Source organism: Battus philenor, unplaced genomic scaffold (assembly GCF_028537555.1).
Source record: "Battus philenor isolate CCGP_79_NKW_IND1 unplaced genomic scaffold, ilBatPhil1.0.hap1 SCAF_6, whole genome shotgun sequence".
NCBI classification, from domain to species: Eukaryota; Metazoa; Arthropoda; class Insecta; order Lepidoptera; family Papilionidae; genus Battus; species Battus philenor.
In genome coordinates this window covers 5,691,170-5,704,059 of record NW_027181726.1, presented here as the reverse complement: position 1 = coordinate 5,704,059, position 12,890 = coordinate 5,691,170, and the positions used below count along the sequence as shown (strand labels likewise).

Sequence of the window (12,890 nt, the reverse complement as noted above, 5' to 3'; positions counted from 1 at the left end):
AAGGACAAGACACGATATCTAGTCATTAATTAAAAAAAAAAAACCAGTAAATAACTGTAAGCACAAATCATTTTACTGCACAAAGCTCACCGTATGAAAGTTTGAAACAGTTTAATTTCGGAATTAGAATATTAGTAAATGTTAATGACTTCAGTAATTCAAGGAAGTCAAATGAATATTTTGATGAATATTGTTTAATTGCATCACATCCTACCACAATGTAATTGTTCAAACCAATGTAAATGTCACTTTCAACTACATTTATACAAAACTGTTATACTGCAGTATTACATTATGTTTGAAACTAGGCAATAATTTTGTAAATAGTTGATAAAATAATGAAATAAAAGACATTATTTTAAATCTTTAAAACTTGTTTTATTATTCCATTCTACTTATTATATATTTATTCCTCTAAAATTGTTCCTAATCATTCATAACCATAATATGCAGCTTCTTTGAAGGCACGAAGCATGTCATCAGAATTTCTCCTGATTCGCCTTCCTATTGGTTCTAAATCCGCATAACATTTTGGGAAAACTTTTTCTATGATGTCAACCGCTTCTGCTTTGCCGATTTGACGTACTGCCAGCACCGAGTACAAAGCTTTCGTTTTAACACAATCCTACAAAAAATATTCAACACAATACAAAATTATTAAGATGGCAGATTTTGTTACAGGTATAACATATTAGTGTTTTGCCAAAAAAGTTAGAGTTATGCCAAATTACTGTAAAAAACTTACAAAATAACTAACTTGTAAAAAGCTATAACTAATCTCACCTCATGTGCTTTTTTAATTTTGGTCCATGAGGCATCCCCCTGGGACCATGCACTGGCAAATGAGCAATGAGTAAGATTAGCAGCACGAATTTCCGTGCATGCAAGGTGTTCCATATTTTTAAAATTCAATTCATTGCGACAGTAATCAAACATGTGAATCATTTCATGTGCTAATACTCCTTGTACCATCCCTTTTCTTGTAGATACATTTTGGCAGACAACAATCTAAAAAGAACAATAAGTTCTTTATAAAATAATATGTGGTATGTAATTTCTTTTAACCAATTTATAGTTAAATAAAATTCATAATAAATCCAAAAAAACTAAATCAACTTACTTGATTTAACTCGGGATCATAGCCTCCACTTACAGAATAATCACATACCTCACAAGATATGTGTCTTCGGATATCAATAGGACTGAAAGTATATACTTGTAAAATTTAATTATCAACTATCCATATAAATCTATCTATATATAAACTTATAATTTAGTAATATTCAGTCATATTATTGAATTAATAAATATATAATGAACCTATTGAAGTAGTAGATTTAGTCTTTTTCTAATTTAGGTTAGTTAAAGTTAGTCAGTCAAAGTTAGTTAGTTAAAGTTATTCAGAAGTTTTTGAAAATATCTTTGATTTACAAAGATAGGAATTTATAAAACTACTCTAGGTACATGATTATATACTCTTTCCATAGTTAACCTTTTTGCAATTTGTTATAGATTTCTCTACTAATTCTTATAGATATTGAAATAGTAGGATGTTTGTTCAGAATAAATTCTGAAAAACTTCACAGGTAAAGAGAAGTTTAAAAACAAATTTAACTTTTTTTGGCCTTAACTATTTAATTTTTTTTATTACTATAGCCACTAAAGTGATATTGACAATATCACTTTTTATATTAGTATATGCCAAATTTTGAATCATGTTAAACACTTCATGTCGCAAGAAAATAATTTATTAAGAAACCATCAAATATTATGCAATAATAACAATCTTATAACACATTAAGATACTAGATTACTTAACATGTTATTATGTGAAAATACAATATTAATTAATTGACACCAATATATTTAATAATAAACAAAAACTATGAATTTTATATTTATTGAGACATATTATACATATACATATTATATATTTTATACATATAAATTTAATTATTATATAACTCACCACCCGGAACTTTTTAAAGCAGCCATCATCACTTTAACAATAGGACCTTAAATTAAAAACAATACTTAATGTTTATTTTTTAATTTACTTGTTAACATAACATAAATGGTAAAAAGTAATAGACTTACTATCTTTTACACATTCATATACATTTTTTTCGCATTTCATTTTCTCAATTCCTTCCTTTCCTTCTTTACCTATAAGCACGTTCGTTAACTTTGGCGAAAACGTTCCTCGCCTCTCGGGGTATAAATCGTAGCCCCAAGCTTCTTCTCTTTGTCCTGCGGTACCCCCATTACCTTTATTTTGTGGTGAATTAGTTTTATTATCTTCAGACATTGAATAAAAACGTCTTTAGTCAGTGTATTTTTAAATTTCTGCTTATGATTAAATACCAATAAAAATTATTATGAATTTTTTTTGTCAATAAAGAGTATTTATTAACAATAAATTAACCATTTAACCATTAGTTAAATATCCAACGGATAGTGAAAACTAAAGAAATAAAAGGTAAGATATAAATTTAAGCACTATTTATGTCAAATATTGACATTGACAGATAATAAACATTTCACATACAAAAGGCAAAAACATGAGACACATGTATGTACACATTGATGTAACTAAAGTTTAACTACCATTAATTGGTTCACATCATACATTTATGAAATATTGCACATGTTGACAAAACTAAAATTTAAATAATATTAATAGTTTTAAATTAGAGAGATCAAAATGTTACCCGTCGCTTCTTAACACTACATAAAATTTATAGATATAAATGTAACGCAACGTAAAAAAATAAAATATTACGAGGGTACGTATTAAAATCACCATTAATATAGTTCACTAAAATCTTATTAACAGAAAATTATGATAACTGTAATACAAAATATACATGTATCTACATTCTTCGGAATTTTCATAAACATTTTGTAAATGCAAGGTGTAGTCGTAGTAAATAAATAAAAAGATTTAAGACACATTTTTTTTTATTTGAAGAAGACATGTAGGCATCTCTTGATCCCAAGTAATATAAATACAGCCAACTGGAAAAAGTTTTTTAACTTCAACATCTATTTTGCCTGAAAAAGATAAAATTATATCTATTCATACATTAAACATTTCAAATTGCCTTAAGGTTTAAAATTACATGTGTATATATTAATAAGTTTTAATATGACATTAGTTTTTTCTAAAACTAATATAAAACATTGATTATATAACTCACCTAAATATCCTAAAAACTGTTCAAAAGTCTCTTCATTCCTTATAACACTAGCTATATATACTTCTAAACAGTTATTGTTTTTGAAAAAAGTTTGTATAACATTACACAGAGGTAACAGTATAGATGGATCATAAACTATATCAGCACCAATAATTACATCTGGCTTTTCCTTAACATTTGCTTTTTCAATGTAATTCCAATCTAATGTCTGGACATCTGCAAACAGATTTTGAAGTCTTTTATTCAAACATATATCTTCATTGGTTATAAGCAGAGTTCAGGTATTTAGTGATATAAGATGATTACTTAAACTTAAATAGTTGACTTTTTAAGGAAACCTCAATTGTATCATCAGTCTTAGAAATAAAAGAGACAGAAAGATTCTCATACGAGTGAGACATCAATAGACAAATGCTTTTATGCAGGAAGTGATATTGTAAATAGTACTTTTCTTAATTTTGTTTGAAAAATATATGATTATTAAATTTTTAGTTACAAGTGATCACAATGATTACGGTTAACTGACCCGTTTTTTGTTGCAAATATGCAGGTGTTTATAATAATTACTTTAATATTCTTTTGTACTTCTAAACATTCATTACAAAATTTTATGCTATCTAAGCTTATGGTAAAGATAGAAAAAAAAACAAGAAATAATCTGAGTTGATTTCTTCGGTTTTACTATAAGTATAGTAAAACCAAGATATTGAGTTTTTATTGATGTCTTCTAGAAAGGGGAATTCAAATCAAATAAATTGATAAATACTAAATCAGATTAACATACAGGTTAAAAAATATATAAATCATACCAATATTTAATTCTTCCCCTCTAAAGCATGTAATTTGAGAAGTTTCGCTCTTAACCAAATTTTGAAAATTAATTGAAATATTTTCAACTAATAGCTTAAGAACATCATTATGGCAATCTGTCATTGTAATGGACTCCGGTGTACATAACATTCCTAAAGTTATGCCTGTGAAACCTACCCCGGACCCTAATTCAAGCACTCTTTTTTTATGAAATAGTTCTTTATTACAAAGAATCCAGTCTGATAACATGAGAGCAGCCTAAAAAAAGGATTTATTAAAAATAAAAATGTTTTAAGGCAAAAGCACACAATCTTCTAAACACCTTACCTCCCATGTTTTCATACCAGTGGTTCCATTGACAACCATGTTATTTGTTTCTTTCATTGTAATTATGTTATTAAACTCATCATCAAAGATGTAATGCCGATAGCAAAAGTTACTTTCTTCACTTTTATGTTTCATGAGTGAACACAAAAATTCGAATATACCATCATGTACTTCCTGATGAGGTTCTAAATGTTTTAAAAGTTTTTTAAAAAATAATCGACAGAAGTCAACTCTTAAAGGATACTTTTTAAAGACGTCGCTGTTAACTGTTGATTGTAGTAACTTTTCTTGATTACTCCAAGATAATTCTGTTATTTCTGATATCTAAAATTACAATAATTTTATATGAAGTTGCAAGAAACTGATTTCGGAAAATAAAAACAACACTTACAGTGAGGTCAAATTTTAAATTTCCACTTAGAAATAATTTAGAAAGTTTTTGTACGACATCTGTTTTAATATGTTTATTTAATTCAGCCATCTCTGTGTATTGAAGCATCTTCTAGCTATTCTTTATTCATAATATTTTTTTACAAAATTCCTATCTATTTTATTATGACTTCTGAGTAAATCAAGCTTCCCTTCTGAGTAAATGTCGGTAAAGTAATGTCAACTGTCTCCGTCAATTATTGTGTATTTGACTAATCAAGAAAAGTACTCAAGCACTATTATTACGAGTCAAGCAGCAATTTCTAAAATATCAATATAATTCCATAATTATATTAATACTGATGATGGTATAGAAATGATATTATTATAGTTTTATCGCATCAAACCCGTAAAAATTAAATCTTTCTTATGTAACCGATTTCAAAGGTGTAGAAAAGATTTCTCTTTTAACCTAAAAATGCTATATACAAAAAATATGAGTAAAAACTAAAATTGCTTCATATTTTAAAACAAAGACTGTTTTATAGTTCACATATTTTCTGTTCTTTGGCTTGATGTTACTTGTTACCATCGACTGAACAGCACTATCTGTTTCATTGTCGATACGGTTTTCAAAAGTTAAAGTTTCAAATTCTGTAGTTTCTTGTTTATGATTTTATTTATACTGAAATTAATGTATATGATCTTTTTAAATTAATTATTACAACGAAAATGGAACGCCCTAAGCGAGCACCAATAAAAAGAAAAATAGAAGAGTCAGACGTAGAATGTGTTGATGGTGTTTCTGAAAGTAAACTTAAGAAAACTAGGACTACACGGAAACCTGTACCTAAAAATGATTCTGACCAAATAAAAGTGAAGAAAACGAGAAAAAAACAGATTGAATTAACCGAAGACGAGTGCTTAGAGCAAAATACTGATGAAATTCCGAAGGAACTTATGTGTAAACATGAGTATAATGAATCTAAACTTTTATCTTTTGAAGAAAAGGTACCAGAGGAGTTGGCTGAAAAGTTTATTAGGTTACTAAATGAAGGTTGCACTTTACCATTTATAGCTAGGTATCGTAAAAATGTTGTGGGATATTTGAAACCTGACCGGTAAGGAAAAACATACATGTCCATAAGATTCATATTGACATTCATGATATATCAGATGTTTAAAACACATGCTTTGTTCCAGCTAAGTTCCACTCACGCACTTTTTATTTGTTTTTTATTTCAGTCTTCAAGAGATATATGAAAGCTACCAGAAAGTAACACAATTTATTAAAAAAGTAAAATCTGTGATAGAAACTTTAAGAAAATCAAAGAAACTGACTTCTGAAATTGAAAAGAGGATTTTAAATGCCCGCAATTTGTCTGAACTTGATTTTGTGGTATGTTATGTTATTTTTACAATATGAAGTATTAAAAGTTGATAATCCTTACCATGTAAACTTCCTTCTAGAACAGGGTACTATTTGCCTCATTGGCATTTATGGTTTCCATAGATTGAAGGTAGCAGATTGAAGCAAGAAGTCTTAGCCTAAAATTGTTTATTAATAACTATGCTTTTCTACTTAGAAAACTTCTTTTTAGGTTGGCATTTGATATTTCGGATTTGAAAACCATCCCACCAGCCATCAAAACATTTGTCCACTACAGGGAACATGAACTTGTCACTATTTATAACTCAATGCAAATTTACTATTATGAATCAAATGTGCCCAAGATTGCCCAACCTTAACTTAATCAATTGCAATACTTTAATTTTTTCTTACTTTAATTTTTTTTAAAGTACCAGTTATTTTAATACATACTTATTGTGAAGGAACTAATTTTATTTCCTCTCAAATATTTATACCAAATTAAAAAATTAATGCTGCAATTACCAAAGGTATAATAATTAAACATTAAATGATTTAAACATGTTTTATTATGTTCAACTTTTACTGTTGCAATAAACTAAGATTTAGTAAAAACACATATTAAAATTTTGATTTTTTTATCATAATAAAGGTAACATAATTCTTTCTTGAGGCGTTTAATTTATATTGTAAGAATGAATGTTTATTGTTAATCTTTTCATTGAGCTCACAGGCCTTTATTGTATCTACCAGAGAGGTTACAATTTAATTTAATTTATTCATTATCTATTTATGTTTTCATTGATTATGTTGTATAAATAATAAATCTTTAATTGTTTCTTATATTTACAGTATGCGCCACTCAAATCAAATTCACTATCATTAGCTGAAAGAGCACGGAAACTTGGTTTGGAGCCATTTGCAATCAAAGCATTAAATGGAGAGAGGATTAATATTAATGACCTATGTAGAGATGAGGAGGACTTATCAACTGTTGAAAAAGTAGAAACTCACATTACCCACATAGTTGCTGATATTATTTATAAAGATTCAAGAGTACTTAGTGAGATGAGGAATCTGTAAGTTTGAATTTTTGGTTATATTGTTTTTATTTATTGAATAACACATGATCTTTTAATATTTTTAAAGGATTTGGTCAGGGTTTACTTATGGACTTGTAAATTAATTTTGCAATGGTCTTGTATTTTATATTTATTTATTATCAGGCAAGCAGTTCTGTTAAACAAACCACTCTTGCTGATTCCTAATTAATTCTTTTCTGAATAGGTTAAGTATATTGGTGTTCAAGTAATCAAGCAAGTTGCACAAAGACATATTTTCTTGTAACTAACTACCATGTTTTAACTATTTTAATACTAAGAAAATATTTGTTTGTTGTACCATAGTAGTTGATTTAGGTTGCTGACTTCTAAGGTGAATATTTGTAAATGCGTTAAGCTTATTTTAAGAAGCTTTACGTTTTTATAGACCTTTCAACATGGTGCATAAAAACCATTTGAGATGTTATACATAATTATAACATCTCATAGGTTAATAAATTTTTTAGTTGTGTCTTGAGTTTACTGTTGAAAGAGATCATTATTTCTTTTGAATTTTGTAGAAAAGAAAAAACAAGATTCACAGTACAAAGTAGTCAAAGTAAAAGTTCAACAAAAGAAAAGAAAGAAGACAATAAGAAGTATGATAGTAAATCTGACCCGGAAACATATAAAATATATTTTGACTGGACATGTCCTGTACATTTTGTTAAATCATATCAAATTTTAGCTGTTAATAGGGGTGAAGAGGAGAAAGTTCTCTCTGTGAAAGTAATTGTTCCCGATTGGTTTTACAATCAACTTGAAAGGTAAAAACTTGTTTATTTTTTTCATCAAATAATTGTCATTTAAAACAAACATTTAGCATCATATAGCCAAATAAATTAGTACAAATAAATTTAGCCAAATAAATGTTATGTAGTAATTATTATGGTAATAAAAATAATAAATTATCTTCATAGTCATTTTAGCCCATAGACACCCACTGCAAGGCATAGCCCTCCCCCAAAGTTATCTATGGAGGGATGGATGATAATCGCCTGGAAACTTGTTTGTGAGCAATAACAATCCTATACAATCATTATACAAAGTGTGAATTTTATTAGATTATATTCTGAGAATTGAATCCACATTCTGTATTGACTAGTCCCAGTCTTCTACCACAAGGCTACCACTGCTCATTAATAATTATTTACCTTTACCAAATATTGATTATTAGTTGAGTTATATCAGACAGGTGACAAAGAAAATGCTACAAAAATATAATTTCTTGGAATAAAAATATGTACAAACTAAACCTACAGGGAGGATACTTCCAACCACTTTCAAATGAAATCTGTTATGGAAATCAGTCTATCTATTAATATAAGACTAAACCTATTTTGAAAAGTTTTTCTTTTTACTCAGGTATTGTCTAACACTTTGGAATAATGGTTACTGGGTTCGCAAAGGCCTGAATGATGCCTATAACCGTCTTATTAAACCTTGGTTGTCTAGACAAGTTAGGTCTGAACTCACAGTTGCAGCACAGAAAGAGGCAGTGAAAACTTTTACAGCTAATTTAGAAAAGTACTTACTAACAGAACCTATCAAGAACAGAACGATAGCAGGGTTGGACCCTGGATTTAAAGCTGGTTGTAAGGTAGGATAATTTATTATATGTCAATGTATTGTTAGATTATTATCATTTTGTATCCAAAACTAAAGAATTTTATAATTACTTAACATTGACTGTTAATGAAAAAAACTTTAATTCATCATAAGATGGTAACACCATAACGCCAATATAATGGCCAGCAGTAATGTTCAAATGTGTGCAGAACATATCTAGGATATATAATACTTTTAAAAAACATCTATATTAATACTTTTAATAATAAATAGACAAATCAAAGTGAATTCTTAGTGATGTACATGTTACAGTGCCTATATGCTACATTTTGTTTATAGTAAAATCCTCATCATTTATAAAATGTCATCAAAAAGTTACATAAGTCTTGTCTGACGATAAAAAATGTCATGGTACCTGCGAAAAGTGGTAGATTAGTGAAGAATTTGTTGTCATTATAATTTAAATTTTGTTTTAGGTGGGAGTTATAAACGCCAATGGCGAAAAATTAGAAGCCTGCACCATTTATCCCGATTTACGACGTCATAATGAAAATGATAATGCTGTTAGACAGTTTCGACAAATTTTATTAAAGCACAGGCAAGTAAAAGACAACAACTATGTTCAATGTATGGGCCATAGCTCTGTAAATATTTTTTATAAATTATTACTATATATAACATATTTGTTTATTTGTAGATATAAATATAGAGTTTATATTTACATCTAAACAGGTATATGTTATTTATATAGTATTTCATTCATTGTCATAGGGTTGAACTGATTGGTTTGGGCAATGGAACAGCTTGCCGTGAAACAGAAGGATGGTTGAAGAGTCACCATATATCTGATAACATTCCTGTTATCATTGTTCCAGAACAGGGCGCTTCCATTTATTCTATTAGCAAGGAAGCACAAAAGGTGTAACTATACAACAATTATTTTTGTGCTTATTTTACTGTTACATTATTATTTTATTTATTAAGGGCTGCTAACAAAATTTATCATAAATAGAGTAATAAAAACCCAGTAGTAATAAAAGTCCAGTGTCCTGATTTATTCTATGTTTTTTTTATGAAAAAGCAGGTCTTTTTTGAAAATTCTTAATAATTTAATAAGGATAGTGACACAACCATACAGTACATTATATATTTATGAATAAATATTGTATATTAAAGACTTGTCTCAGTGTGACGCTCATTACAGCGCTAGTATGGTAACACTGGTGAATTGTGAACATTTTTTCTATTTTTAGTTCAGTAAACTTCCTGGTTGTTTGTGAAAAGTGTAAAGTCTTTAAGGGGTGTATGTATAGCTTGTTTGCCAGCAAATCTTTTTTACCTATTTTCAATCATCCTGTATGGAGTAGTACAATCTGAAACTATTGAAATGCGTCAGACCAGTAAATTCTGACAGTAGAAAATCTACAGGGACAGATAATAAACAATAATTAATCTAAATCTGAATTTTTAAAAATACTTTTTCTTACTTTATATCATCATTACATTATGTTTTATTTCTTAAGTCATAGATTTTGATAAGGTGTACCAAAGGTTAATTGACAGCAAATGAGCTATACAATCCACCATATAAAGCTTTCACACTAATATAAAAAATCTGTATATTTTATTTATGACTTTGAAGGAAACTATATCAAATATTTTATTCAAAATCATTCCAGGAACATCCGGATATGGAACCGAACCTTATATCAGCTTTATCAATAGCCCGAAGAGTGTTGGATCCACTCGGAGAACTGATAAAAGTAATTATTAGTTCATTGTTGTGTATTTTGTACATTTTTATACTACTTGATATTAAAATTTTATTTTGTAGGTTGATCCAAAAAATTTAGGTGTTGGCCTTTACCAACATGACATTCCACCAAAGATGTTAGAGAGTGCTCTGGACGCGACGGTGGAGAAAGTTGTTAGTTTAGTAGGTGTAGATATTAATACAGCATCTCAAGCAATGTTAAGGTATGTAATAAAATCAAATTCTAGATCCAAAATATCTTTATGTAAGAATTTATATGCTTCTACTGGCTGGGAATGCTAATCACACTCCATTAGAACCTCAGCAGTTGCTCTTTTAAATGAAATATAACAATGTGTGATGACAAATGAGTCAACAAACAAAGTTCGACACATTTCTGTCAAATAATCTCTTGAATGCTAAATAAAATTTATTTAATAATCTACTTTTAATTTTAGATTTAAAACTCAGAAAAATAAGGTCTATGAAGAATTTGTTAACTTTTTGAAGACGAAATTTGGCTTTACGAGTTTATTTTTCACTTCTTGTACTTATGTGTCTCAGTAATTTTCATTTAAGATTTTTTATTATAGCGGGTAAAAAATTAATACAAATACATTTCGAAGTAAACGAACTATGTATTTTAGTAAATTACAAGAAATAACCAATTTTTTTAATAATTTGTTTTATATAGACGAATATCAGGTTTAAATGATGGAAGAGCCAAGAAAATCATAGCATATAGGCAAGATATCGGCGGATTCACTAAAAGGGAAGAAATATTAAAAGTCTCCGGTATTGGAAAGATTACATACCAACAGTGCGTCGGATTTCTAAAAGTGCTAACCGGATCTGAGCCTTTAGATGCAACTATAATACATCCCGAAAGCTACAGTATAGCTAAACTGTAAGTTATTTTAAAGCTAGTAATTACTTAGTAATTGGTCATATGATTTACAAACCTTTGATAATGTTAATTCTCTATTGCTAAAATGTAGAATTATTATGAATGATAAAAGGTTTGCTTATTATGGAATGGCTTGTATTGACTTACAACCGAAAGTTTAAGTGTTAGTTTATTACGGAAAGCCTTTTTGTAAGAAAAATCCCAAAAAATAAAAAAATCCAAAATCCAAAATTAATACATCGGGTTATAAATAATGTATGTATATTTACGATTTTTTTCAGATTCGCAAAGAAAATAGGTGTCAATTTAAAAGAGCTCACACAGCCTCATTTTCCAGAAGCTATAGAAAGAAAGACTGTAAATATAGATCTTGCTGTGATGAGCAAAGACCTTAACACAGATCTATCGACTTTGGAACTTATCATAAGTGCCTTTAAACAAAAACCGTATGAAGACAATGTTATAAGCTACTGTAGACCAGTATATTCCGTATCTATACAGACAACGGAGCAACTCGCGATAGGAACCTCTTTGATCGGTATGGAAATGATTCTTTGCGGCTTTTAATTTCATATTTTTGCAAATTTTCAGACAACAAGATATCCGTTAGGGCCTTAACGGTCTGGAGTGGAGACCACGGAGCGGCAAGCTTAATGCAAGACGTCTGCCCACAATGACGACCTTGTTTAGATCTTCGGAAGATGCTAGATGTCAGTCCTTTTTACCTGGATATATTAGAAATCTACGAAGGGGGCCTATGTCCAGCACTGGACGTCCTATGGCTGAAATGATGATGATGAATAATTTATTAACATTTTAAAACTTAACAATACGTAACGAGAAAAAACGTAAATCATAGACGCCTTTGTTGACTAATCCATCCCTTGTAAATTATATTCGATGGTAATTGATGACAGAAATATAACACGAGTGATTTGTTTTCTTTAGTATGTTTATTTGGTATCATAGGTATCTTGAAGAGATCGCCGTTTATGACAAGACCGGTACATCCAAAAATACACATATCATTAGCTTTTAAAGCAGCTATGCGATTTCGCAGCTTCTCTATTACTAGGGAAACTGTCAAGCCGCTATTTCACTTTGCTTAATAGGCAGCTATTCTGCTATGTAAACATCTAGTCTACTTCACGTTTTGCTATTTCATATTTTTTCTATATCACGTGTATAATGAAGAGTAAATAAATTAATTGTCCAGAATACTTTTTTCATTCCAGGTGTAGTACGCAACGTGGTACCTTTCGGCTGCTTTGTCGACTGTGGAGTCGGTGATAACGGGCTTATACACAGAAGCAAATTAGGTGGAAATCAAACGCCTAAACTTGGGGATCGGGTTTCCGTTACCGTTATAGGTACACCAAAACCAAAAAAATTACAACTTAAACTCGACAAGATTCTTAACTGATTATAATCTGTGATATTTTGATTAGTTGCATAAGGTTTTTTTTTGCAAATAAAGGTTAACAAA

At 29.0% G+C, this 12,890-nt stretch overlaps 3 protein-coding genes across 3 annotated transcripts; 1 reads left to right on the top strand and 2 right to left on the bottom strand.

Annotated features, from left to right (window-relative positions):
* Positions 1-378: 378 nt before the first annotated feature.
* On the bottom strand, positions 379-2,500 carry LOC137930489 (mitochondrial inner membrane protease ATP23 homolog). The gene is made up of 5 exons (XM_068773754.1): positions 2,098-2,500; positions 1,970-2,015; positions 1,121-1,202; positions 784-1,008; positions 379-625 (listed from the first exon to the last, which is right to left on the bottom strand). The coding sequence occupies exons 1-5, from the start codon at positions 2,306-2,308 to the stop codon at positions 431-433; spliced, it is 759 nt and encodes a 252-aa protein (XP_068629855.1). The 5' UTR covers positions 2,309-2,500; the 3' UTR covers positions 379-430.
* A 444-nt stretch (positions 2,501-2,944) lies between these two features.
* LOC137930329 (protein-lysine N-methyltransferase EEF2KMT) lies at positions 2,945-4,918 on the bottom strand. Its single transcript, XM_068773564.1, has 5 exons — positions 4,729-4,918; positions 4,338-4,661; positions 4,010-4,268; positions 3,201-3,416; positions 2,945-3,054 (listed from the first exon to the last, which is right to left on the bottom strand). Exons 1-5 carry the CDS (start codon positions 4,834-4,836, stop codon positions 2,945-2,947), a joined length of 1,017 nt encoding a protein of 338 aa, XP_068629665.1. The 5' UTR covers positions 4,837-4,918.
* Positions 4,919-5,360: 442 nt separating this feature from the next.
* LOC137930350 (uncharacterized protein YdcI-like) lies at positions 5,361-12,890 on the top strand. Its single transcript, XM_068773590.1, has 12 exons — positions 5,361-5,827; positions 5,952-6,105; positions 6,928-7,154; positions 7,697-7,942; positions 8,541-8,775; positions 9,221-9,342; positions 9,516-9,663; positions 10,424-10,507; positions 10,579-10,721; positions 11,192-11,404; positions 11,686-11,942; positions 12,640-12,890. The coding sequence occupies exons 1-12, from the start codon at positions 5,439-5,441 to the stop codon at positions 12,825-12,827; spliced, it is 2,406 nt and encodes an 801-aa protein (XP_068629691.1). The 5' UTR covers positions 5,361-5,438; the 3' UTR covers positions 12,828-12,890.

What these genes read in the sequence shown, in the direction of transcription:
- LOC137930489 (XM_068773754.1), bottom strand. Translation starts at nt 2,308, where the DNA reads ATGTCTGAAGATAATAAAACTAATTCACCACAAAATAAAGGTAATGGG. An exon ending in GCTTTAAAAAGTTCCGGGTG is followed by an intron (nt 1,203 to 1,969) that starts GTGAGTTATATA and finishes ATATACTTTCAG; the next exon opens with TCCTATTGATATCCGAAGAC. An exon ending in AAATTAAAAAAGCACATGAG is followed by an intron (nt 626 to 783) that starts GTGAGATTAGTT and finishes TATTTTTTGTAG; the next exon opens with GATTGTGTTAAAACGAAAGC.
- LOC137930329 (XM_068773564.1), bottom strand. Translation starts at nt 4,836, where the DNA reads ATGCTTCAATACACAGAGATGGCTGAATTAAATAAACATATTAAAACA. An exon ending in CTGGTATGAAAACATGGGAG is followed by an intron (nt 4,269 to 4,337) that starts GTAAGGTGTTTA and finishes TCCTTTTTTTAG; the next exon opens with GCTGCTCTCATGTTATCAGA. An exon ending in AGGGGAAGAATTAAATATTG is followed by an intron (nt 3,417 to 4,009) that starts GTATGATTTATA and finishes ATCTGTTTGCAG; the next exon opens with ATGTCCAGACATTAGATTGG.
- LOC137930350 (XM_068773590.1), top strand. Translation starts at nt 5,439, where the DNA reads ATGGAACGCCCTAAGCGAGCACCAATAAAAAGAAAAATAGAAGAGTCA. An exon ending in CTTAGTGAGATGAGGAATCT is followed by an intron (nt 7,155 to 7,696) that starts GTAAGTTTGAAT and finishes TGAATTTTGTAG; the next exon opens with AAAAGAAAAAACAAGATTCA. An exon ending in TTTTACAATCAACTTGAAAG is followed by an intron (nt 7,943 to 8,540) that starts GTAAAAACTTGT and finishes CTTTTTACTCAG; the next exon opens with GTATTGTCTAACACTTTGGA.